The sequence below is a fragment of the Mastigoproctus giganteus genome, chromosome 1 (assembly GCF_048544385.1).
Source record: "Mastigoproctus giganteus isolate SK-2022 chromosome 1, ASM4854438v1, whole genome shotgun sequence".
NCBI classification, from domain to species: domain Eukaryota; kingdom Metazoa; phylum Arthropoda; class Arachnida; order Uropygi; family Thelyphonidae; genus Mastigoproctus; species Mastigoproctus giganteus.
In genome coordinates, this window is record NC_143575.1 from 240,949,884 (window position 1) to 240,976,771 (window position 26,888).

The window sequence follows — 26,888 nt, forward strand, 5'->3', positions numbered from 1 at the left end:
AGCAGTGCAGACGGGCTGCAAGAGTAGCTCATGGTGTATTGTCAATGATATATAGGAATTTTTCAAGCAGGGATAAGGAGGTGATTGTTCCCTTGTATAAGGCAATGGTCAGGCCACACCTAGAGTACTGTATACAGGTCTGGAGGCCTCATTTCAAGAAGGATGTAGAGCTGCTGGAACGAGTACAGAGAAGGGCAACAAGATTAGTGAATGGAACAAAGGGGTGCTCTTACGAAGAAAGGCTTAAATTTTGCAAATTACAGTGTCTGAGACTAGGCACCAGCGAGGTGATCTGATTGAGGTGTATAAAGCCTTGAATGGATTGAGCATGCTCAATGCTGATGGGATTCCTCGTCTTGCTCAGAATAATCACCTGAGAGGGCATAAATTCAAATTGAGGAAAGACAGATGTAGGATAGACGGTGCGGAAATTTGCCTTTAGCCAGCGGGTGGTTGGTTGGTTGGTGGAACAGACTTCCATCCCTTGTCGTGGAAGTTGATAGCCTAAATAAGTTTAAGGCTCTGCTGGGCAGGTATTTCGAACGAACAGAGGGGTGAAGTGGAAGTGGTTATTTTTTTTATTTATTTATTTATTTATTTATTATTATTTTATTTTTTTTTTTTTTTTGGCTGATGCTGCATAAGCTTGCTTTCTTGCATCAAATGCCTATGCTAATGGTAATGCTAAGTGTTTCCAACTTTCACTTTGTCCGCAAAAGCAGTAGGGAGTGTCAGTGAGTCCCAGTGTGTGCAGTTTCTCATTTAGATAACCGTGTCCGGTAATAACAAAAGAAGATTCGAGGCTGAGGGAGAACCATCGGGCTTTATGTTTAATGGTTGCAAAGGTTACCTCCGGAAGAAAACTCGAATTACCACCCCTACAGTAGAAGAATCCCATCTGGTCTGCCATACATCGAAGAGTTTATTGAGACATCGACATTTCTCCTGCTTTATATCTGTAGTTAGTGAGATTTCTATATCCAGGATGGTTGCCCGAATACCTTTTTTAATTCGAAAGCAGAGTCCCTTGTAGATTGTAAAAAGGTCGTTGGTCGTTCTGCCAACTCGTCGTTGGTCATTGAATTGGGGACAGTATCGATGAGAGGGAAGGTGCCTGCTATAACTTTGAGAGCTGCTGTAGAAACTGTACGGCAGATTCGATGGGTCGCCAGTAACATAGCTGTTTGTATAGAGTTTAGCTTTACTTTCATCTTAATGATGGGTACTCTGTGAAACCAGGCCCCGGCAACGTAGGTTACTACTGGGAGAAGGACAGCTTTATAATAAAGAAAGAGGGTTCGTTTTGAGAGTCCCCACTCACTTCTTCAGATCCGTATAATTGCGGCAGAGAACTTTTTGGTCTTGGGACTCAGATGCTGTAGATGGTGGGGGGGTTTCAAATCCTACCCTGGAGTCAACTGAAACTACCGGGATTAGTAATTCAAGCGACCTGTCAAGTCCAGTAGGTTGAAGTGGTCGCCATCTAGGTCAAGGTGGTCATAGTCGGATTAAGACCGACGAATCTGGTGGAATGTTCAATATCTGAAAAGAGGACGTCGATCAGTGTATATTGGTTCCAGGACGCTGTACCAGTGATCTTCTTCTAGTGAACAGATCATGGGCGAAGTCAGAGAAAGTGTGGTACTGCTCTTCCTCATTGATCAGAAGTTGTTTATTTCCTCGAGGCCAGGCATATAGTTTTGTTAGGAGCAATGTTCGCAGGTCCTCGTAGAGCGGTCAAACATAGAACAGGTGATCACCGCCTTTGTTTTCACCGGAAAAGCAGTGAGGGTCATCCACGAGAGTCATAGAGGCAAGTTTGTGATTCCTGGATCCATGGCCTGTTATCAGAAATGTGGTGTGTAAACCTAGGTTGTACCATGCAGGAGCGTTAGGATATATCTGGGCTATTTGAGGTAAGAATTTTTTTAGTGATGGAGCCTTTGGGGATGGTATTCCATCTGTTTTGCCAGTGTTAAGGTGGACTGCAAGGCGTTTTTTTTTTTTTCTTCTGCGATGATGTTTTCTGGGTTAGCAGTGAAAAAAAAAATCAAATTACTATATTAGGGTTACCCGTAAATGATTACATTAACCCATATTCGTGTCTGTAAATTGCATGTGTTCTCTGGTCGATTTGCCTGTTTTGCTGGACGAAAAAACCTCAGTTTCTGAGGGAAAAAACCTTGCTATCTGAGACCGACTAACTCAGCCACGGAGTGAAAAAAGCCCACTAAAGTTCCTCGCGTCATCGACGGGATTCGAACCCTGGCCTTTTCCACCCGGTGTGGGGAGATACGGTGACGATACCACTGTGCTACCCACGCAGACGGGTTAGCAGTGAAATCCAGGATGGTGATAGGGAACCCCTTAGAGAGCGAGTGATGCACGGCTTGGCGAATTACCTCCTAGTCGAGAGGGAGAACCCGCCAGAACTTGAAGCGCCGAGCTGCTGACCGTGCAGCAGGCATGGGTGATGGTGAGAAGGATATTACGCTGAATTGAGGTGCGCTTTCTTTGATTACGAACAATGAGTGAACGATGATACCAGAGGCCTGCACAGTAGGTTGCAGTGCGAATGAATACAGCTTTGTATAGCATTTGCAGTGAGCGCCGATTGAGACCCCATTCGGACCTGCTGATCCTCACTACCATGCGGCGTAGTTCCTGACTTTGCGATAAACGTGTCTAGATGCGGGTAAAACGTGAACTTGGAGTCGACAATGATCCCAAGATAATATAGCTCACTTGCCAGTTTGATGATCTTACCAGCAATTCCCCACAGCAGACCGTACATAACCCTCGCTGAAAAGAAGAAAAGACTACCAAAATGATCGATATAGTGGTACCTAACTCCAGCAGCCGCCAGAAAACCTATGAGGAGATGATTAAGAAGTACACAGACCTAAGACAGGAAGTCATAGAGATGTGGTATGTAGAACAAGTAACGACCATCCCGATAACCGGGTGAACCATCGACATGGTGCCAAAGAGCTTACATAAGATTCTAGTAGCAATTGGCCTTCCAGAGAACACGTACATGGAACTCCAGAAAATGGCGGTACAAACAGCTGTAGGATAATCAGAAAATTCCTCGACCAATAATAATAGTAACGGCCGGGCATAACAACTGCCCCATGCATTTCGTGCTAGTACCCGTAGTGGGGATGCGAAACACCCATAACGAGATAAAAGAAGATAATAATAATACAGTAAACTCTCTGGCACCCTCGCGGACTGAGAGACGTCAGTTTTTAGAGAAGCATACTTAGCAGTTGGGCAGTTTCAGAGGAGCACCTTTCGGTAAATATTAAGTACCATCAACTGGACTTATTTTCGTCTATAAGCGTTTATATTGACTAAGAGAGATTGACTATGACTTTCACAATAAAATTAATTGTTCTTCTTAAGGTATAATTACTATAACGAGCAATCTTTATCACTTTACATGACAATTTGCTTTTAGTAATGTACTGTGAAAAATTTATTCAATTTCTCGACTGAAAACCAAGTTCTCTAAGTTTCGTTTTTACAACCATTATAACCATAACATAAAGGAAAAACAACAAGAAGGAGGTGAAGGTCAGTCACTAAATTGCATTAGTATGGAGTGGTAAGCCAAGTGACTGATCTTGTGCAGCCTCTTGTTTTTCTCTCTACTTTAGGCATGCACCTGACGAGCTGTATGACTGGTTATAACTGCGGCAAAAACTTCGGGTTGTGTAATTACCTCTGTTGCCACAGGCGAGGGTAGAATTGTCTTTTATCTTAGAAACTCGGGTTTTTCGTCCAGCACACAGAAAATCCCACACCGACCCTGTGACCCACAAGGGTATGTGTGTGTGTTTATTCCGGATTTGAAATAATTTTAGACTGTAAAATGCCGGATTTAAAGAATTTTCGACTGTGTGATGTCGAATTTTACAGCAACTTGTTCCAGCAATTCCTGATTTTATACTTTACTTTGTAAGATTAATAATTAGAATGAATTTAGTGAAGAAGAACGAATACAAGGACAATGAATACGTACCCTTGGTGAAGAGCAAAGTGTTTCAAGGTTAAAAAATACATAAACTCGAAAAACAAAGAATTACCTTTGGTGTTAGTTGTAACAGGATTAGCGAACCACAACGGTTGGCTAAACACTGTACGTCATGGGTCCAATTTGACTCTACATGAAACTAAAATGGAAAGCGACTTCACCGGCAATCCCCATGTTCAATCCAACCATTCTGAAACGTAAGTGGGACACGTTTTACTTTCTTGGCACCTGACTAACCGGTTTCAGTGATTGTTTATAAATCCGAACTGTCTATTATGTCTTTCTCAATGCCACGTTTTTCATCATGGTCCCTCGAAAGAAGTAACTGTCCACATTGGTAAATCTGATAGTAATTTTAAGTATTGAAATTTAGCTGAGAATTCCATTCTGTTAAAGTATAACTCCTTTCTATCTTTTCTCTCCTACCCGCTGCATCCTTTGAGGAACAATTTTTCTTTATCAGTTAGAAAACACTGCTGTTCTAATGCGAGCAAGTTTTTGGACTCTCCTGAAGATTTTAATGTTAACAGACTTAGTGCAGTAAACGTATTTATGCAAATCTCGTAGGAAAATCCTTATTTTAAATGTTATCTCAGTTGGTCCAATATTAGTTGATACTTAACAGCACATCGGAATATCAGGTGAGTTGGTTCTTCCTTTATTATTACTGACTTTTTTATACCTGTAAACTGGTGTATAAAATAAGATAATTTGCATAATGTAGTATCTCCATCCAGAGGATAAATTGCGTGCATTTCAAAGTTAAAAGTATTTATTTATTAAATACCAATGAAAATACGAAACTTGCTGTATTATAGTACTGTTAATTTTCTTTTTCGATATTCACAGATTATAATTATTATGATTATATAAAGTTTAAATAGTTGTGTTCTAAAGCTTACTGAGCTGATTTTTTCCATAAGGCTTAGAAAATTGTCAAATCTCGACTTTAAGAAATCTGTTTCTCTGTTCTTAAGATATTTACATTTATGTTTTAAAGAAGTTGTCTATATTTCATTCTTGTTAAGAAATTTATGTTTATATTTCATGCTGTTTTTTTCATGAAACTTAGTTAAATTCATAATTTTAGAAATTACGAATTTCAAATTCAATAAACAAAAAAATAATATACGCAGGTTTCATGATTAACTGTTTCGATGAATAAATATTTCCTTTTATTCATCGAAAACAATTGCTCATATATCTAATTTGGTAATAAAATATATTTAAAAGTTGTCAATGAGTTTTTAGAAAAATAAGTTGTGAAAAGGAAACATCGCACAATAATCTTCAGTGTTGGAGGTAAATGAGCGGAATCTTCAGTGAAGGAAGTACTGCTTTCAGCAATACTGTAAGCTGTACCTCTGAAGTCTCCCTATTCAGTTCGAATGGATTCGTTTAACATATAGATTATATAAAGTTTTTTGATACAATAGAGCCTAATAATCTTTCATCCAGTAGAATGCTTAACAACTACAACTCCTAGAAATTCTACTGTAAATTCTATCCATAGTTTGGTTGATGATAGCACGCTGCATTCAGTCTTCAAGTTTGAGAAACTTTATCCTGCACAAACAGTTTCAACTTCTCGAATATCCATCACCAGTACCTTAAATGCTGATCTCCAGGTAAATGATTGTTAGTCACCATGCATCTACGAAGACACCATACCTTCAAAGAATTGATCTCGAACTAAGCCCAGTAAATTTGCACAGTTAACCTCCAACAAAGAAATAAAGGACCTTGGTCTCACTTAACAAACAATGGGACCTTTGTCTCCCTTGGAAAACAATGGGATCTTCGTCTCCCTTGGAAAACAATGGGATCTTCGTCTCACTTGGGATGAGAATATCACTTTTATTCACGTGGCCTTTGCGGGTTGCACTGTCGGTAGAATCGCCATCCTCCCCACAACGTGGCGAAGAGACTTGGGTTTGAATCCCGTGGATACTGTGAAGAATTTTATTGGCCTCTTTCACAACGTGGCTCGGTTAACTGATCCCAGGCGAGGGTAGGAAGCATGGTTTTTTCTCCCTAATTTGATATTGAAATTGTAAATGAAAAGCCCGAAAACTCAGTCTTTTCATCCAACACACACCAAATCGACCACAGAACACACAAAATTAACAGGCATATTATATATGGTACAATATAGCCTAAGTCGGTGATACATATAAAAGCCTACAATTAACAAACATTTTCTCATGTGGTGGTGATAGAAAACTTAAATTTTTATATCTCTATTTTTTTTTTAATATGCATTTCCTCTATTACCTTTTACACTTCCTAGTTCATTTCACAAATATACGTGGTCTCGGTTCTAATCTCAACGATGTCCATTTCCACTTTCAGACTGCCAAACCCCATGCACGTTTTCTGACAGAATCTCAGTTATCGGTTGATTCAACAACTGCTCATCTCAGTTGCCCATATTATTCGCTATATGATTCCTTTCACCTTAAAGGTGGTACCTGTGCATATGTCCGTTCTGATATCCCCTGTCAGAGACTTGGCAATTTGGAATCTCCTCTCTTTGATCTTCTCTGGCTTAAAATCTCTCTACCTCATTGTATCAAATTCATCTGTTCTCCCAACTCCACTAATCACTTGCAGCTCTTTGATTTCCTCTCTTTGCAACATGACTTTCTCCAGTCCAACTTTCATAATAGTGAGATAATTTTCCTTGGTGATTTTAATGTTCACAACTCCAGCTGGTTTCCGTTTTCTAGTCACACCGACCCAGCTGGTAGAGATGCTGAGGCTTTTGCAATTACTAATGACCTTGCAGAGATTGTTCATTTGCCTACAAGAATACTGGAAAATGCTAACCATACAGCCAACCCACTTAACCTTTTTCTCACAAACAACCTTTCTAAGTACGCGGTTAAAGTGAATGGTCCTTTAGGCACTTCAGATCACAACATGGTGATTGTCTCTTCTCCAATGGAACCTTTATCTCATGGCTATTCCCAACCTCGTATTGTTTGAAATTACAAGAATGCAAAATGGAATGACCTGCGAGATTTCTTTTCTTCTTTTCCTTGGTCTGATTACTTTTCAAAACTTTTGATGTCAACGTTAGCTCAGATAGTGTCAGTGAAATAATTCTTGTATGAATGGAATCCTTTATTCCACACTCCATTTTAAAATTTTGTCCTTTATCTAAACCTTGGTTTTCCAATAAATGTGCTAAGGCTGTTCAAGAGAAAAATGTTGCATATCGTAATTGGCTTGTTTCTAATTCTTCAGTTTCATTTTCTGCCTACACCAAAGTCTAGGCAGAAAGTGTAGGTTATTAATCAGTCCAAAGTAGATTTTGAACAGGCTAAGAGTAGAAAACTTGCTTCTTGCCCTAATGGTAGCCGAGCATTCTGGTCTCTTGCCAAAGCTATTGGCCGCAACTTTTGCCCATCTCTGCTCCCACCTCTGTCCAAACCAGATGGTTCTGTTGTCACTTCAGCCAAGGATAAAGCTGACCTGCTAGCATCCCATTTTTCTTCAAACCGATGTGTTCATAATCTTGGTAAAACATCTCCCACCATTCCCAACATGCTCCATTCAATGCCTCCTGTGGTCTTTCGTCAAAAGGATGTCAGAAGGATATTGACGAATCTTGATACTAAGAAAGCTCCAGGTCCTGATGGTATTTCTCCACTTATTCTCAAAACCTATGCTCCTGAACTTACTCCTATTCTTTGCCGCCTTTTTTCACTTTCATATTCCGAAGGTATTTTTCCTTCTGCTTGGAAATTTGCTGATATCCAGCCAGTTCCTAAAAATGGTGACAAATCCCTTTCATACAATTATCGTCCCATCGCAATTACATCTACTTTTTCTAAAGTAATAGAGAAATAAATTCACCGCCAACTCTTAAACTACCTAGAAACCTTCCGTCTGATCAACGATCGCCAGTATGGATCCCGTCAGTGTCAATCCACTGTTGATGTTCTGGCTTATGTTACCCATTTAAGGAAAAATTCAATGGAAACGTTTGGTGAAACACAAGCAGTTCCTCTTGACATATCAAAGGCTTTCGATCGTGTTTGGCAAAAAGGACTTCTAAACAAGCTTCCATCTTTTGGTTTGCCAACTGTTTTTTATAATTGGTTATCCAGTTTTCTCTCTGATCGCTCACTGAGGGTGATGGTAGATGGCTCTCTGGTTCTAACTTTTCCACTAATGCTGGTGTCCCGCAAGGCTCAGTTCTTTTCCCTAACTCTGTTCCTCTTGTATATTAATGACCTTCTTCCATTGACTGGAAATCCTATCCAAAGTTTTGCCGATGATAGCACATTGCATTCAACTTTCCATTTTGAGAAACCTTGTCCTGCTCAATCTGTTTCAACGTCTCGAAAATCTGCTACCAATTCCTTAAATGCCGATCTTCAGGCAATTCTCCAGTGGGGCAAAGACAACTTAGTTGATTTCAACCCTTCTAAAACTCAGTCTTGTCTTATATCTCGCAAAAAGGATTCTTCTGCTCCTATGCTTATCTTCGGTGACATTCCGATTTCTAAGCAAGTTGATATATCTCTTTTGGGATTACCCTGACTTATAATCTCTCTTGGCACAAGCACATTACAAATATTGCTTCCTCTGCATCTAAAAAACTTGTTTTTCTCTTTCGCTTTCGATGTTACTTTTCTTCCAAACAGCTGCTCATCCAAACAGCTGCTCACTCTGTATAAATCGCAAATCCGCCCTGCCAGGAATATTGTTCCCACATCTGGGGTGGTGCCCCCAAAACCTTTCTCAGGCTTCTTGATTCCATTCAGAAGAGGGCAGTTAGGTTAATTAATGATTCATCTCTAACAGGGTCTCTCCACTCGCTGTCTGATAGACGTACTGTTTCTGCTGCATGCCTCTTTTACAGATACTTCCATGGGCACTGTTCTTCTGAATTGGCTTCTATAATTCGCGCTCTCTCTTTCAAAACAGTCCGAACACGTGCCGCCACCAGCCAACATCCATTTACTGGTCCAACTTCAACCTCACAGAACCAACTTTTCATCTTCCTCGTTTATTCATTCAACTTCCGTTTGAATGAATGCAATGCACCTCCAACCCAAGCACAGTACTAAGTACTATAGGTTCTAACACCTCTCGTTAATGTTCTTTGATCAATTATTGTAATTATGGTGGCGACGGATTTCCTTAACGGATTAAGCCCACAATTCTTTCTGTTATCAAAATATCCAAATGAAATTTTCTATATAAGTACATATATTTGGCTAAAATTGGGAAATAGTCATGAGCAAATGAGATGTACAGAAACAGAAAAAAAAAGAAGTGATTCACACATAATAATAAATGGTATACAGCGCACACAATAAGGAGTAAGTGACAGACTTGATACACTATCACTTCATTCAATTTTCTAAAATCAATAGGACAACAATATGAAAATAGATTAGTCATTCGTCTTAGATTCCTATTGCATTTTATGTCAAAATATAATTTTTTTTAGATTCAAGCGTAATTAATCATCTCCAAACTGCCCTTGCTTTACATTCAAATTCAGAATATAAAATTACCGTTTTAATCAACGTTGCCCAGTTCAAACAAAACCTATATTTTTGTTCACTACCAAAACTGAACTCAGATAATTTCTTTCTTATTCAAACTTTCATGGCACTGCGAATAAACAATAACTGAAAGTAAATAAATGAATTAATTTCCTCTTTATATCGCTACAGTTAACGAGAAAGAAAAAATACAAGAACATCATATTTAAAAATCATGTTAAGCTTGAATCATATGTTGTAATAGGGTTTTAGGAGCATCAGCGACTAAGGCCATATTGCTCCATGTACATTGTCTCTAAATTGCTTGTGTTTTCAGGTCGATTTTTTGTTTGCTGGAAGAAAAACCATGCTACCTGCACCCAAGTCTGACTGATTCCGCCACGTTTTTAAAAAGGCCCATAAAAATTCCTGATATCACCGACGGGACTCTAACTCAGAACCGTTCCTCCTGGTGTGCTGGAATAAACTTTGAAAGTTACTAGGCATTTCTTACCAACCAAGAAATATTGTTCAAGATTCAGACCTCAGTGGATGTCAGATGAACTAATGAGACACGTGGCAGAGAATAAAAATGCATGGGATACATATAAATTATCAGCGACACAGAAGCCTATGATAGATATAAGCTGGTCTGTAATCAGGTCACAACGGAGGCCAGGCAAGCGACACCAGATTAGGAGAAATCTTTGGCACAAGATGCAATGAAAAACAGCAAAGAGTTCCTTACTTATCTAAAAACTCTAGAAGGAAGGGGATGAATCTGATTGGTCCACTTGATATCGATGTCGACTGTTGATGATCTGGTCAGGTAGCTGATAAACAGAATGAGTATTTTGCATCTACATTCACACATGAGGAATTCTGTGGGGAAGTGTAGGCTGGAAGTTTATCAACCTCTAATAGGGAGCTAAATTATTTTTAATAACTGAGAAGAAAGTGTTAGAGAAATTGTTGAAGTTAAACATAAAAAAGCGCGGGGTGGACGGGATCTATTCCCGTTATATTAAAGGAGGCAACAAAGAATTAAGTAACCATTAGCGATAATTATGAGAGCATCCTTGGATTCAGGGGTGGAGATGTGCAAATGTTTCCACAATTCACAAAGAGGGGGATCAAAGGGTGACACGAGTAATTACAGATCTGTTAGTTTGACTTCTGGTCCAGGGAAAATAATGGAGTCACTGGTTAAAGAAGCATTTCAGGATCATCTAGACAAGACTGCATTTATAATTCAGACCCAGAATAGCTTTGTTAAGGGAGGTGTTCTCTGACCAATTTGATTGGATACTACGATTATGGTCACAAAGTAACTGGAAGCAAAAAATAATTTTGATATCATATACTTGCATTTCAGAAAGCTTTTGATACTGTGGCATATGGAAGACAGCTGTACAAATTGAAAAAGTATGGCATTAAACTCCTCCTAACACCGGATGTAAAAGACCTGAGTTCGAATCCCTTCGATGCGGTAGAAATTTTTATGGGTCATTTACAAAACGTGACTGAGTTAGTCGGTTTAAGGCGTGGGTAGCATGGGTTTTTCTCTCAGAAACTAGGGTTTTTCGTCCAGCAAACAGGAAATCGACCACAGACACACACGCAATTTAAAGACAATATACACGGAGCAACATGGCCTTAGTCGCCGATGCTCCTAAAACCCAACAACAACTTCAGCATATGGCATAAGAGCAAGTTGCTGTATAGATAAAGGGACATTTGAGCGGGGGAAGGCAGCGAGTGGTAATCACTGTTCACTACTATTCGTGAATTAATGTTATTAGTGGAGTTCTCCATGGTTCAGTATTGAGCCCATTGTTGTTTTCTATGTTTATCAATGATATTGATGAGGGTACTCATTGATGACCAGCTGAACCATGAGGCCGAAATCAAAAGCAGAATTGAACAAGCCAGGCAGGCATTCACCAAATGGAGAACCCTCCTCACCGACAGAAGCTTGAACATCATGCTCAAATTACGCACATTGAAATGCTACATCTGGCCAATACTGCTCTACGGTGTAGAAACCTGGACTCTAACATCAGCCACTACAAAAAAGCTCCAGGCCTTCGATATGTGGCTCTACCGAAGAATGCTGAAAATTCCGTGGACAGCCAAGATAACCAACGCACAGGTCCTGCAGGACATGCACACGGAACGGGACCTGCTCAAAACCATCATCAGCAGGAAATGCAAATACCTAGGTCACATCGCTAGGAACCAACAAAAATATCACCTACTACCACTCATCCTGGAGGGAAAGATCGAAGGCAAGAAACGCCCAGGCAGATCGAAAATGGCATGGCTAGATAACATCAACACCTGGCTTCACATGACAACAGCACAAATTCTACACGCTGCGCTAGACAGAGAACAATATCAAAACGAAGTCGCAAACGCCATTCGGCAGCATTAAAGAAGAAGAAGAAGAAGATTGATGAGGGTATATATCAGGCTTAATGTACAAGTTTGCAGACGATACGAAAGTTGGAAGAGTCGTTAATGACAGTACCCTGCAGCACCAAAGGATCTAGAAAAGTAAGGTAGATGGGCTGAGAGGTGGAAACTGAAATTTAGCATTGACAGCTGAAAATTTGTCAGTGTTAAACTTCAGTAAATCACTTTAGTTAAACAGAAGTTTAAATTTAGCTAAACCTCTCTCAGTTTTACTTCATATGGATAATTGCAGAATAACGTATCAACTATGTGGTACTACACTCAGGGAGATGGAGAATGAAAAAGACCTGTGGTAAGTGTGCAGTCAGATATGAAATTTTCTGAAAAGTACAGACAAGCTGTCCGAGCAGCTCACTGGGTCTTGTCAATGATATTCAGAAATTTTGCTAGCGGGGATAAGGAGGAGATTATCCCCTTGTACAAAGCAATGGTCAGCCACACCTTGAGTAATGTATACAAGTCTGGAGACCTCATTTTAGGAAGGATGTAGAACTGCTGGAACGAGGACAGAGAAGGGCAACGAGATTGATGAGGAGAACAAAGGTTTGCTCTTACCAAGAAAGACTTAAGTTCTGTACGTTGGAGACTACGCACCTGCGAGGCGTTCTGATTGAGGTGTATAAAACCTTGAATGGTATGAGCAAGCTCAATGCTGATGGGATTTTTCATCTTTCTCAGATTACGCATTTGAGGAGGCATAAATTCAAATTGAGGAAAGATAGTTCTAGAATAGATATGCGGATATTTGCCTTTAGCCAGGGGGTGGTTGATTGCTGGAAGAAACTTCCATTTGTCGTTGTGGTAGTTTAAGTTGATAGCTAAAATAAATTCAAGGAAGAACTAGACAAACTTTCGGACAGATTCCTTACTTCATATGCCTCTACTGATGCTAATGCTAATGATTTGTAATAGCATAATTCCATTGCATCGAATCACTATCCAGTTCTCTTAGATTACGCCAAGTGCCATACATTATTTTGGCACCCTAGCAGCATTATAAATACAGTGTATATGCTACGAACCCAGTATTTATCTGGCGCTATTGCGATGTCTAAATAATATATGAAAAGTGTTGCTAATACTTTGAATTCAGAAAGGCATTCTACACATGAAATAGGTGAAAGGATTCACTGTAATCAGTTAAGAATTGCACGTTTATTATGACAATTATCAGAAACTGGCAGTCTACACAGAAAGAAAGAAAATGGACATCCACGAATATGTTTTGAAGCGCGAGACAGATTTCTTCTCTGTGTGTGTGTCGGAAACAGGAGATCACATCGACAGTTCTTAAAACAGCATGCGAGGAAGATACAGGAGTAAAGTCAAGTATTGCTGCAGTAGACGCCTTTTCCCATTGGGATTAGTAGCAAGTCGCCCAAGATAAAAGCCACTCTTGAAGCAAAAAATGAAAAAATGAAAGCCCAGCGTGTAAAGTGGGAAAAAGAGCTTGCTAGTTGGATTGAGGAAATGTTTTATTTTCTCTGATGAATCAAAGTTCAACTTTCATGGTTCGCACTACCAGCAGAAGAAAAAGAGGAGAAAACTTTCATCCTGATTGTATCGTCTCCAAAGTGATTGCATCTCAAATGATTTGGCGCTGTATTTCACGTACAGGAGTTGGTCGTCTTGAATTTGGGAAGGATACGGTGAATGCTGAAGCGTAAAAGGACATTCTTGAGACAAAATACTTCCCACAATTAAAGATCATTATGGAGATGTGCCAGTTGCATATTCAGGAAGACATTGATCCAAGTCATAGAGCCAAAACTGTAAATACTACATCATAAAATTAGCAAAAGCTTTAAATTTATGATATGTCGCACTCTTGCTTAAATAAATGTAATTTATTTCGCTGTCTTTACTGTCCACAGGTGCAAAATGGTTGAAGCATAAATCAATTTACACAATAACATGGCCTGGGAACAGTTCAGATCGAAATCCAGTTGAAAATTGTTGGAAAAAAATGAGTGTTTCAATAATGCAAAAGAAACCAAAAATACTTAGAGGGCTCCAGTAGACATTAATCAGTGTTTGGTACCATGAGATTTCTCAGGAATACTTTCAGAACTTTATCCAGTCGATGCCACAACGATGTGCACTAATCAACATCAAAGCAAACCAACGAAATATTAGTATGCGTTTTATTGTGTTTCTTCGTTATTCATCTGTCTTGGTTATATAGTGCGAGCAAAGCAGTGAAAAAAATCACCGCTTTCATGATTTTTGTGCAATTAATAGTGTCATATATGTACCGATATTATTTATGTTCTTTCAGCTATTTCTAAAAGATTTCTATTTCTAAAAATTGTTTTGAGCACGACTGTCATTATCAATATACACTGCCCTACCATTAATATCCGGGCATAGCTCCATGGATGGGCAAACAAGTACTATGCATGCAACACGTCTATAAATATGCACACCGGGCTTCGAACACGCAATTGCAAAAATGAACATGCAAGATGACACGTTCAACTTAAATACCTTAAGAGTTCAACAGAATTTGATCACGTCAACAAATGCTAGACGCCGATTAACATGGTGTAAGGAGCGCGAATCCTGGACTGCAGAGCACTGGAGACAGTCCTATGGACAGACGACTTGACGTTCGCAATTATGAGTCTGATGGCCATTCCTGGGTGGGGCGAATGCCAGGAGAACAGTTTATTCCTGATTATATCGTCCAAACGACGAAGTTTGGTGGAGGCAGTGTCATGATATGGGGCTCCTTTCATGATTTAGCTTTGGCCCATTAGTCGTTATCGACAAAACCATGAATGCAGTGCAATAGCAGGACAGCCTGGACAATTATGCACTTCCGACATTATGGCAATACTTCGAGGAAGACTCATACCTGTATCAGCATGACAACGCGCCATGGCATACTGTTCGGGTCGTAACAGAGTGGTTTGAGGACATGGGTGTGGAAAAGTTGGATTGTCCAGCCCAGAGTGCTGATTTGAACCCTATCGAGCACCTTTGGGATGTATTGGATCGTCGGTTACGTGCACATCGAGATCGCTCAAAGAACAAGGCCGAACTAGTAGCTGCTTTAAAGGCCGACTGGAGGAACATATCACCTGACATTTATTAAAAGCTGGTTGAGAGTATGCCGTGAAGATTGAAGGCCGTCATGAAAGCAAAAGGTTTCAGCACAAAATATTAAATGGCACAATGAAAGCTCTTTTTTTTTGTCTAAAGGCAAGTGTCCGGATATTAATGGAAGGGCAGTGTAAATCTGCTATATTAATTTAAATTTAAGAACTCATTTCAATCAACAATGACAACAGTCTAACCTAGTATTCTCCTTCAAATATTTTTGAATATCTTATATTAGCCTCTCCAGGTTAAAATTATATTTCAGCTATTGTTTCAGCTATAGTGCTAATGACACTTTTCAACTTATGTTTCTTGGTGGCTTCTCTCTCTGCATGATTCGGGCATCCTCCGCTAATAAGAATACTTCTATTTGTGGCAGACTATTATATTTTTGTCTCATTTCCCACTTCTTCTGCTTAATAAAACTCGATATCTGACCTTGATTATACTGAGGGAATGGACAGCTGCATCATGATACTTTTTGCCTCACCACCGTCCTATTGTCACCGTTCTCCCCACACCGCGTGAAAAAGATCCTGGTTCGAATCCCGTCGATAACGCGAGGAACTTTAAAGGGCCTTTTTCACTCCGTGGCTGAGTTGATCGGTCTAAAGCGTAGATAGCAAGGTTTTTTTCCCCCCAGAAACTGGGGTTTATTCGTCCAGCAAAAACAGGCAAATCGACCACAGAACACACGCAATTTACAGACACATTACATAAACGAGTATACAGAACAAATTCTGGGTGAGTCTAATAAAATAATTTTAACTGAGGTATTTGCCAAATCATGCGCACTGCTCTGATATACCTCAAGATCTAAGTTTGCTCGAGTTTCTTTCCATTCTGCCCAATCTAAAGCCGCCAGTTTGAGTTATCAAATGAAGTGAAGGTCTAACTTTAATAATTACTTTTTTAGGGAAGACGGCAACGATGTCTTTCAAAGAACAAGGCTTCCTGGAATCGATATTTGGAACTCCTGGTAAGTTAAATGTAACCAAAATAAGGAATATTATTTTATGTAATGCATTAAAATATTAAATATATCTAAATAATAATGAAATAAATAAAATAAACCACCTTTTTGACTCCTTCCCTGACTGACCTCTGAATCTCAATCTATCAACCTAAAGCACACATGGGGGCCAACTTACTAGTTGTTGTTGTAGGGTTTAGGAGCAACAGCTACTAAAATTATATTGCACCTTGTATATTTCCTGTAAATTGCTGATTACTTTGTTGATTACTAAAGATCTCAGAGGCTCCATTTTATCATTACCTCCATTCAATATCTCCCATAAATCTTCATAAAAAGGAAACTGCCTCATTGCGGTTGTGGTAATGCTAAAACTACGATCCGTAGTTTCAGCATTACCACAACCACAAATGATGTTCTGCTCAACCCCTTCTTTCCCAGAACTTAGGTTTCAATCCATGCTAAAACAAAATTTTGCATGCAAATATCCTTAGAACATTTTTCCACACATCATGTCTACCCTTGGGAGAAAGACATAGGTGACCTGACCCTTCACAGAATAGACCCACCTGCCCGCCACTTTTCCATTATCTCCTTTTGCAATGTTTCATTTGCATATTCACCTTTTAGCAAACAATTAGAAGGAACGTTTCAATCCATAAGAAATAAAGAGAGCACTGTTAGTAAAATCGCCGTCCACCCCCCACACCGCGTGGGAAAGACTTGAGTTCAAATCCCGTCAAGGACTTGACTTTATAGTTCTTTTTTGAGACATGGCTGAGTTAGCTGCTCTCAGTCTGGAGTAGCATGCTTTTTCTCGGATGAACTTGGGTTTTTCGTCTACATACCCTAAGTTGTTGATTTGTCTAAAACGACACACTGACCAACCATCCATATAGGACATATTGGCTTCATAATATCCCCAAAACGGCCATGTCTAAATGTATCCTAGATACCTTGCGAAACATTATTCCAAGCGATCTGCAAGGTTCCCATACGTTTTGTGAAGATGAGCAGACATTATGGGCTAGATGATCCCATTAAAACTCTATTGGATTTAAGTCAAGCAATTGGGGTGGCCACACAATAATTTGTAATACACCCTCCTGTTGTTTATTGGTTCGATAGTCCCTGCAGTTGGAGCTGTTCTTTGGATCATTGTCTGGTTGTAATATAAAGCTTATTATACTAAGTCGAGATGATGCTGCATTTATGTCCAAGATTTATAGTCCTCTTTTATTAAAATTCCTCCATTTCTGGCGATGTCACCTACTCCAGAAAAACAGGAGCAACCCCAGATCATCATAAAACTACCACTGTGTTTGACTATAGGCAGTAAAAAATGTAGCACCATTTTTTTTCTCAGTTGATCGTCTCACATAAGCTCTATGCTAGGATCCAAAAACGTCAAATTTGAACTTCCACTCTACAATCGTCCAAATCGTGCAAACGGGACTAGAACTGAAGTCTTTTCCACTGATGTGGGAGGACGGCGATTCTACTAAGTGTGTTACCCACGAGGACCTATATTCTAGAATCATCTACAACGTTCTAAAGAATTCAGGAGTCTTCTGCACCTCTTTGGAATATTCTAGAAATTTCTTCAATATTTCTTAAACATTATTTAAGTTTTTTGATATTTTATATTTTAATAAAAATTGATAAACAAAGTGGTCCTATCTTAATGCTAACTTTGAAATCTAAGAAAAATGAAACGTGATTCAAAAACTTTTAGGAGAGATTGTAAGCCTCCTCTATCATTTTACTAATCCCCCTGTTCCTTTATACTTTAAATGTTTCCAGTGAATGAAGCAGTTTGTTTTCTAATATTTTGTAAGATATTACCAGAGAAATTGCAATGGGGGCGTCTAAATTCTATATTTTCTCTTATTTCTAGATCCCACTACAGAAATCTTGCCTCTAATAGGTAATCCAAATGCAGTGTTTCTGATCGCATCTAGCTATTTAATCTTCTCCAAAATCGTAGGTCCAAAATTGATGGAAAACCGAGAACCTTTCGATTTAAAAAGTATCATGTTAACCTACAACATATTAATATCTGCTTTAAATTTTTATATGTTTACTGAGGTAAGTGTACAGTAATTCCTAATTTAGTCATTTTTTCCCTTTCATCTTATGTTAGAAGTATCTTATCATATAGCATAGTCTTGTTCACAGAAATGAACACTTGTTTCATGAATCAACAGAGACAACATTTAGTCCACACCTCCAACCGTCGCATTATAATCCCGCTTCCATTACTGTGTGGCCTTCGTGGACAGTACAGTTGAGATAATAACCTTCCTCCCAGCACCCTGTGGAACAAACAGACCTCAGTTCGAATTCCATCAATCGGGCGAGGAATTTTTATGTCTTTTATACAACTTGGCTAAGTTAGTCGGTCTCAGGTGAGAGTAGCATGGTTTTATCTGCCGGAAAATTGGGGTTTTCATCCAGAAAACAGAAAATCAGACAATATGGATTAATGATCATAAAAACCCTGCAACAAACTTGTATCCTACGGACTAGTCGTTGATTAAACAGAGTTTAAAAAAGAAAATGTTGCCAAAGGTTGTTCATATGTGTTTCTAATGTTTATCCTAAAACCGTATCTTGTTTATTATAGATCCCTTAGTTTTCTGCAGATTCAAAACAGTGGTACGAATCATGAAACTGGCGCTAAAATAACGTAAAATGCATTCTCAAAGTCATGCAGTCGAAGGGCCCAAAAGATCTATGGCCAATTTCAGTTATATGTTCACTCCATAAGAACTTTCAGAATGTTCTTCTTTCAAACATTTTCCAAAACAACTTCGTCTCATTAACCACCTAACCTCCAAACAGTGTTCTGAAAGAGATCAACAATTAGCAATAACCTGGACACGCTCTTCTAAAATTCAACAAACATTTGACAAAAATCTCGACATGACGTAATATTTCTCGATATTAATCTGATTTAATATCGAGAAATACTTCTCGATATTAAATCACCTTTCGGCAGACTATATTCCAGCTCGTATTCTCATCCTGAAAACTCACTTTATTAGAGGCATATTTAAAATAATACTGTATATATTATGTTTGTAAATTATGTGTCTTCTATGGTCGATTTGCTTTTTTCTGGATGAAAAACCCCTTAAAATGTAATTGCGTAAGTTCATTCATAAAGTTTGAAATAAAAATTGCAAGCAAAATATATACAGGACATGATTTAAAAATTAATGCTGAAGGTATCAGACTGTCGAATGATGCCATAATTTGTGGAACAGTATCAATGATGACCTCGCTTTTCTTCGCCTGGGCAGTACAAAACCAGCGACTTAGATCATATTATGTCATATATATTACTGTAAATTGAGTGTGTTCTTTAGTCGATTTGCTCTTTGATGGACGAAAACCCCGAGTTTCCGGGCAAAAAACCATGCTGCCCTCGTCTGAGACAGATAACGTAGCCACGTTTTGAAAGAGTCCCCTAAAAATTCCTTGAGTCATCAGGATTCCAACTCAGATCTTTTCCATCCGGTGTGGGCAGAACGGTGATTATTCCAACTGTGCTACCCACAAGGGTTAACATAAATATAAATATAATAAAACATAATAATAATATAAAATGAAACAACAAATCAGAATACTCATACTATTTCCATTACCACTAGGTACATGTACACATGTACAGTACTTATATGTAAGAAAATAATAAAAACTAGATAAAATCCTGTCCATCGGTCAGCCCAAACCAGCAAAAATAAATAAGTAAATAAATACAAAAAAAGTTTAAAAAAATATAATAATAATAAAATAAAATAAAATAAAATATAATAAAAAAATGATAAAATAAAAATTAGAAAAATAAATAAAAAATAAAATTGTAAAAAAAATAAAAAGTGAAAAGAAAAAAAGAGGGGGAAAAAAGTATATATTATATATCTGAGTCCGCACTGGCCAAAAGCCAGTGCCAGCAGGGGTCTCCACTAGAAAGGCTAGGAGGTATTCCGTAGTTGAGTGAGAAGGAGTCTCCGGCGATCAAAAGCATGACGAGCAAATTCTTGCAGGGACTGGAAATTTTCTGTGGTGCTCAGGAAGTTCAGCTCATTTCCGGGGACAGTGATACTGGTGGAGAGAAGAAGGTTCTGTCGAAGATCTAGGTACTGATGGCAGTGGTATAAAATATGTTCCCAGTCTTCTGGGTCACCACAAGAGCAGAGAGGTGATTCAGCAAGGTTGAAAGTTGCAAGTTTCGCATTAAGGGAGCCATGACCAGAGAGTAAGTAGAGTGTGTACAGACCAGGATGAAACCATTTCTGAGTGGACTCTAATGTGGCAAAGGTGACGTTAGGGATGAACTTTAAAGTGACAAGACCCTTAGAGGTAGCGGACCATCTGTCTTGCCAGCTCTGCATCAAAATATTCCAACAGCGTCTTTTCTCTGCCTTGGGATCCACAGTGACATCGATGGTAATGCCAAGAAAGGTGACAGGGACAGCGTGCCTAATGTAGAAGCACAGGCCTCGATACATAAGAAAGAGATCGAGGGGCAGACAGCCGTTAAGGACCTGCAAAGCAGGAGTAGACACAGTCCTACAGGCCCTGCACATTGCTAAAAGCATTTTACGTTGAATGCTGTGAAGTTTAGTCTGTACTGAAACCTTCTTAACATGCCAGAACCAGGCGGCCGCGCCATAGGAACAAATTGGTAGAAACACAGCTTTGTAATATAACAGTAGAGAACGAGAATTAAGACCCCAAGATTGTTTAGAGAGACGCAGAAGTGAGAAGGTAAGTTTTTTGACTTTCTCTGAGAGATCTTCCAAGTAAACGTAAGTTTATTATCAATGATCAGACCAAAAAAATTTAGAGAAGAAACCATGGAAAGTGATTTGTTTTGAAGTTTAAAACAGGTCGCCGTGAAATATTAAGCAAACCCTTAACCAGCATCATTTTAGTTTTCGATGAGGATATGGATAATTTATTTGTGGTGGACCATTGAGAGAGATCTGACATGACTAAGTTGGCAGTACTTTCAAGGGAGGCACGGGAACTGCCCTAGATCAGCAGGGTGAGATCGTCTGCATAAGCCAGTTTGGAAGTATAAGGAATAGTTTTAAGGAGCCATTCGTCAAGAACGATGTTCCAGGCAAGTGGTCCAAGAACACAGCCTTGGGGAGAGCCCATAGTGACAGAGCGGGAGATGGAGTTAGATCCAGAAATAACAGAAACTGTACGGTTTTCAAAATAACTTCTTAAAAGGTTATGGAGAGGAAGAGGACAATCGGCAACACGTAAGCGAGCAAACAAACTAGTCCACCATAACAGATCAAACGCCGCAGAAAATTCGACAAAAATAGCAAGAAGGTATTTAGAGTTTGCAGAGTTAACTCGAGAAAGGAATTCAACGACTGCTCTTCTTCACTTCCTCGTCCAGTTCGGAAACCATATTGATCGTCTGATACAAGAGAGGTGTTCGTGAATAGTGAAGTGAGTCTTATAGCAATCAGCCTTTCAAGTGTTTTGGCCAAATGCGATAACAGAGCAATAGGACGGAAGGACTTGCCACTTTGGGTGTTTGAAGGTTTAGGAATTAGTTTAAGAAGAGCTGTCTTCCAGATAACAGGGAATGTGCTTTCATTCAGACATTTGTTGAATAGAGTCGGAAGAACCGTTGGACGTAGCTTGTGGAATTGTTTGATAAAGATGCCCTCATAAAGGTCGAGGCCCGGACAACCACAGTTGTTAATTTTTAGGACAGCTGTGTCCACCTCCAGCTGCGTAAATGACTGAGATTCAGAAGTAGTAGTGTAGGAGTTATTGAGCTGTCTTATTTGTTGATGAGTAGTCAAGTCATCCTCTGAGCGATCAGAAGGAAGCAGATTATCCAAGATAGTGTTGATGGTGTCCTTCCAAGTGAGAGTTTCGGTGCCGTTTGCGGGTACCGACCAATAAACATAGTATGCATAGTATTAGGGTCAGGCGCCCAATGTGGTTTCCCGCATCTGCGCCATATGTACACTATGAAGAAATACAGAACTACTGTAACTGCCAGAAAAGTGTTCTGTGTTGAATACGTAGTTTTGCGTTGGGTTCTGTTGGGTGTCCTAGCATTTGGCCGCAGGCCCCTGATGGAACCCCACGTTGCCCGCACACACCGCTAGGAGGTAGCCAGGCTGCCCATTATTCTCTGGCTAGTCTCTGCAGGGTCGCCTAAGCTTCCTGACAAAGACCGATGAAAAAAAAAAAAAAAAAAAGAGTTAGAGCGGGTGGACTTTAGAGTCAGGAAAGCGGGGGACAGGTAGAAATATGGGGATGAATAAGGCATCCCCCAGGTATAATGAAATACATCCATCAGGCGAAAGTAAGGGATGGAAGTGGGACAAAAGTTGCCGTGCAAGAGAGCACAAGCCTGATCGCCATTTGGCAGAATCTTCCTGCTCTTCTCATTCAGATCCGGTTGTGATGTTAATTTCAGTGGTGATGTCATCCGGTGATCTGTGTCTAAGTCAGGAGGGATATAAATAGGAATGTAGCTGTGGTTGTCCTATACTGGATCTTCTTAGATTTGGTGGCGGTGTAGTCTCATTTGCTGGTAGGCCTTTGCATTGATTCCCAAAATATAGGTGGTTGTCTTCTCTTGGTTTTGACGATGATCGGAATAGTGACTATATCCATGGTAGGGTCTTTCGTCGTGCGAATAAATCTTGTGCGTAGCGCGTAAAGGCGACATAATCTTCTTCTCTTTCGAGGATGTGCTGTTCTTGGTTTTTAGGAAGGTAATGTATCCTAGTCAGGAGGAAGCATCTCAAATCTTCATATATTTCGCACTCGTACATCAGGTGGTCCCAACTTTCGAGGGAACCACAGAGGCATTGTGGGTTTTCGGTAATCCCGAGTGTAGTGAGCTTTCCTCTGATAGATCCATGGCCAGTTAACAAAAAAGTGACGTATAGGCCAGGGGAGAACCATGTGGGAGATTTTGGGTATACTGTTGCTATTGTAGGAATGAATTTTCTAGGTGACTTCTCCTTTTGTAGACTGTGTCCACCTAGACTGCCAGACCAATAAAGATAGTGGCATAGTGTTTTGTGAAAGGTGCCACCTGTGGTTTCCCACATCTGCACCATGGTACTTTGTGAAGAAGTACAGAATCTCTGTAAAAGCCAGAAAAAGTGTAATGTCTGGTTTCTGTCAGAGCAGTGTTATGTTTTATTGTTGTTTCTCTGGCTGTTTGGCCGCAGAGCCCCTAGCGGGACCCCACGTTGCCCGCCACCACCACTGGAAGGTGAGCCAGGCTGCCCATTATACTCTGGCTGGCCTTTGCCAGGGTTGCCTGAGCTTCCTGACAAAGGTCAAGTGAAAAAAAAAAGGGGGGGAGAGAAAACAGAGCAGGAGTACGAGTTAGAAGGAACACAAAGAGGGAAAAGGAGGACGGACTGAAGTTGAGGAGCAGTCCGCACTTTGTGAGGTGAAAATAGGAGTCTGGGAGTGGGAGTTAAAGTAGCAGGGGACAGGTGCCCCTGCATGATCACCAGAGGCCAATGGACTTTGTATCCCGCACTCAGAAGTTCTCCAGAGTGCTACCAATCCCGCACCAGAACGGTGCCGGCTATTCCTACCCTATAAGGGATTTGCAGCACTGTCCCGCACTCGATGAGTGCCAGCAGTCCCGCACCAGAATGGTACCAGCAGTGTTCCTACCATTAAAGGATTAGCAAGTTGTCAAGGCAGTGTTCTCTAGCGGAGAAGGAGCTAACCCACGCCAGTCTCATTCAGGCCTTGGGCAGCATGATCCAATGTTGTTCTCATTTCAGCAATCTTGGCTAGCCTCAGTGCAAAGATTTCCTGCACATACACAGGTAGTGCCCTGTACGTGTTTTCATCGAGCGGCAGCGAGGACTCTTGGTTACGTGGATTCCTTTGAATTGCGGTAGCAAACTTGATTCTACTGTTGTCATAGGCAGGGCACTCATACATGAGATGCCCCCAGGACTCTTCTTCTCCACAATGGCACCGCGGGTCTCTTTCAATTCCCATAGCTGTGAGTTTCTGACGGAAGGGGCCGTGTCCAATGATAATAAACGTCATGTGCAGACCAGGTGAGAACCAGGGAGGGGGCTCTGGGGGAGTATGGTTTATAGTTGGGAGGAATCGCCTCGTGATGTCTCCTTTCTGCGTGGTTTCCCAGCTCTGTTGCCATATCGCTTGTAGGTGTTGGGTGACTCTCCTCTTCTCTATCTTGGGGTCATTTGCAAGATCCAGCTGGAGATTTACTATTTCAGCTGATGTTCCTGTCCTAAGGTGGTAATATAGGCCTCGCCTGACTACTTCTAGGTAGAGTGGCTGACAACCTGTTAGAACTTGCAAGGTAGGGGTGCTAACAGTGCGGCACGCCCTACTAATTGATAGCAGCATGAACCTTTGAATTGTATCCAGCTTCTGTTTGTTTTTTGTTAGTATAGCTTGTCTATACCAGGTGGAGGCACCGTAGCAAACAATCGGGACATGTACTGCTTTGTATATGAGGGTCAGAGCTTTGTGCTTCAGGCCCCAGTCGGCTCTGCTCACCCTCCTGATCATGGCGGCATACTTCCGGATTTTGGTGGCTAGATATTTCAGGTGGTTATGGAAATTAAGACCCGAGTCAATGTAAATACCTAAGTATTTAACCTCTGTGTACAGTCGGATGGGGGTGAAGTTTAATTTCATCGTAGGTGGTCTTCTAATTTGTAGTCTGCCCTTGAGGAGAATGGATTTTGTTTTTCTGCCGAGATGGTAAGTTTGTGCAAGGCTGCCCAGTTCTGGAGCTTCACAAGCGCCGCATTTGCAATAATTTCCAAGGACGACCTAGTGTCCGCACGCACCAACAGGACAAGGTCGTCCGCAAAGGCCAAGGGCTCAGCCCCCCCCCCCAAGGTCCAAGCCCAGGAACTCGTCCAAGACAATAGACCAGAGGAACGGGCCAAGCACAGAGCCCTGCGGACATCCCCGGTGGATGAATCTGGTAACTGTCTGATATTTGTTAGTAACTCGTACTTTTCTGTTGGTTAGATAAGACTTCAAACTGTTATATAGATTTTTAGAAACATTTGATTGCCGAAGTCGCCGAAGAACCCTGGGCCACCACAGGCGGTCGAAAGCTCCAGCAAAGTCCACCAATATAGCAAGAGAGTACTTGAAAGCTGAGTGCGTTGCTTGGGTGATTAGATTGTTGATAGCGTCTTCAGTGCTGCAGCCTTTTTTAAAGCCATATTGTTTTTCTGGGGAGAGTTGGTGTTCCTCGTAGCAGGCAGAAAGTCGAAACAAGAGTAAACGCTCCAGTAGTTTGGCCATCACGGAGAGTAAGGCAATTGGGCGATATGAGGCTGGGTTCTGTGGTGGCTTGTCCGAGTTTTTCAGAATTAGTTTTAAGGTTGCAGTCTTCCATGAAGCTGGGAAGGTGCCCTCTGCCAGGCACTTATTCTGTAGGCTTAGAAGTATAGCTGGACAGGCCTCAGCGAATTTTTTGAGAACTTCTACCTCCAGCAGGTCTGCACATGGTGTTTTTCCATCTTTCATCTTGTTAGGGGAATAGGATTTGTTCCTCTTAAGGCGATAAACAAGGCCCCATGGGTCCCGATTGCCAGTAGAAGTAACCAAGTTCTGCCGCCAAGATTTTATTTTACAGGTAGCGATGGCATTACCACCAGGTAACTATCCAAATCTGTTTAGAACTTAACCACACTGATTGCCTCCACCATGTTGTGAGGCAACTTATTCCAATTTTTGATAATCCGCTATTCATAAATGAACTCCCTGGGATTTATTATTTGTAGTCTATAGTCCTTCCTATGAGGGAGAACAGATCTTCCCCATTCCTTTAAATCAGTGCTTTACACAACCTCAATCAGATCTCCCCTAAGATGTATGGTTCTCAAACTTTGTAGTGTTCCACATTTCTGTATATGATCATCGATTAGTAGTCATCACTAATCTCGTTGCTCTTCAGAAGTTCTCTGTCTTTTTAGGTTCAGTTTCCAGACCTGAATCCAATATTTAAAGTGCGACGAACGATCATCTTATATACAGAGAGTCCAGTCAACCTCTTTGAAATATCAAATACGTGATGTAATACGTTGAACTACACTTCATTTAAGAAGTCAAACAGAGACTATCGCATTTCATAAATAAGAAACATTTGGTTCTAGTTTTATTGTTTATAGCAATGCACCATAATTTCGTTAGATAACTTGAGTGCGTGCTGATCACAGATAAAAAACAAAGGGTATCTGGAGACGAGAGCATAATTTCACTTCGGCTAGATTACTACCTTAGATACAGCAGCTCAACCAAAGGTAGTATGCTAGTACCTCTAGTAGTTCTTCTTCCACGGTCAATAAATTACCTTGAATCTGCTGTAGGAAGGGGGAAGTTTGACAGGATTTTTCTGTTATGCTGTGGCAGCCAGTTTCCGGGGAAGGATCTCATGTTCTTTCAAAAACTCTCAAAGTACGTGCAACGGAGAAACATTTCCTCTTCCTGGGACCGCCCATGCTTGAGAAACTTACCACTACATATAGTAGTCATGACTTTCAAGCGTGATGTAATAAAACGGCCTGTTCAGGATTACAAATTGGACATTGTTTTCTTGAAGAGATTAATGCAAGTTATTGAATACAATGTAAAGCCATTATAGCTGTAATTATCTGAAGCATTATCTATGAACTGTGTTTCACCATATTTACCCATCTTCATCCAGTAAGGGGAAAACTATGGGTAATTACTGAAGTAAACTGGCGCATTTATCGTGTTTCTAGAATGTTGTGAC

The 26,888-nt window shown here is 40.4% G+C and overlaps 1 protein-coding gene across 1 annotated transcript in view; it reads left to right on the top strand.

The window, feature by feature from the left end:
• The first annotated feature begins 4,343 nt into the window (after positions 1 to 4,343).
• Positions 4,344 to 26,888, top strand: part of LOC150091697 (uncharacterized) — a 75,650-nt gene continuing 53,105 nt past the window's right edge. Inside the window, exons 1-3 of the mRNA XM_090369311.1 lie at positions 4,344 to 4,680; positions 16,037 to 16,099; positions 17,991 to 18,181. Coding sequence (XP_090225437.1) covers positions 16,051 to 16,099; positions 17,991 to 18,181 — 240 coding nt within the window. The 5' untranslated portion in view covers positions 4,344 to 4,680; positions 16,037 to 16,050. The remainder of the gene's footprint in view (positions 4,681 to 16,036; positions 16,100 to 17,990; positions 18,182 to 26,888) is intronic.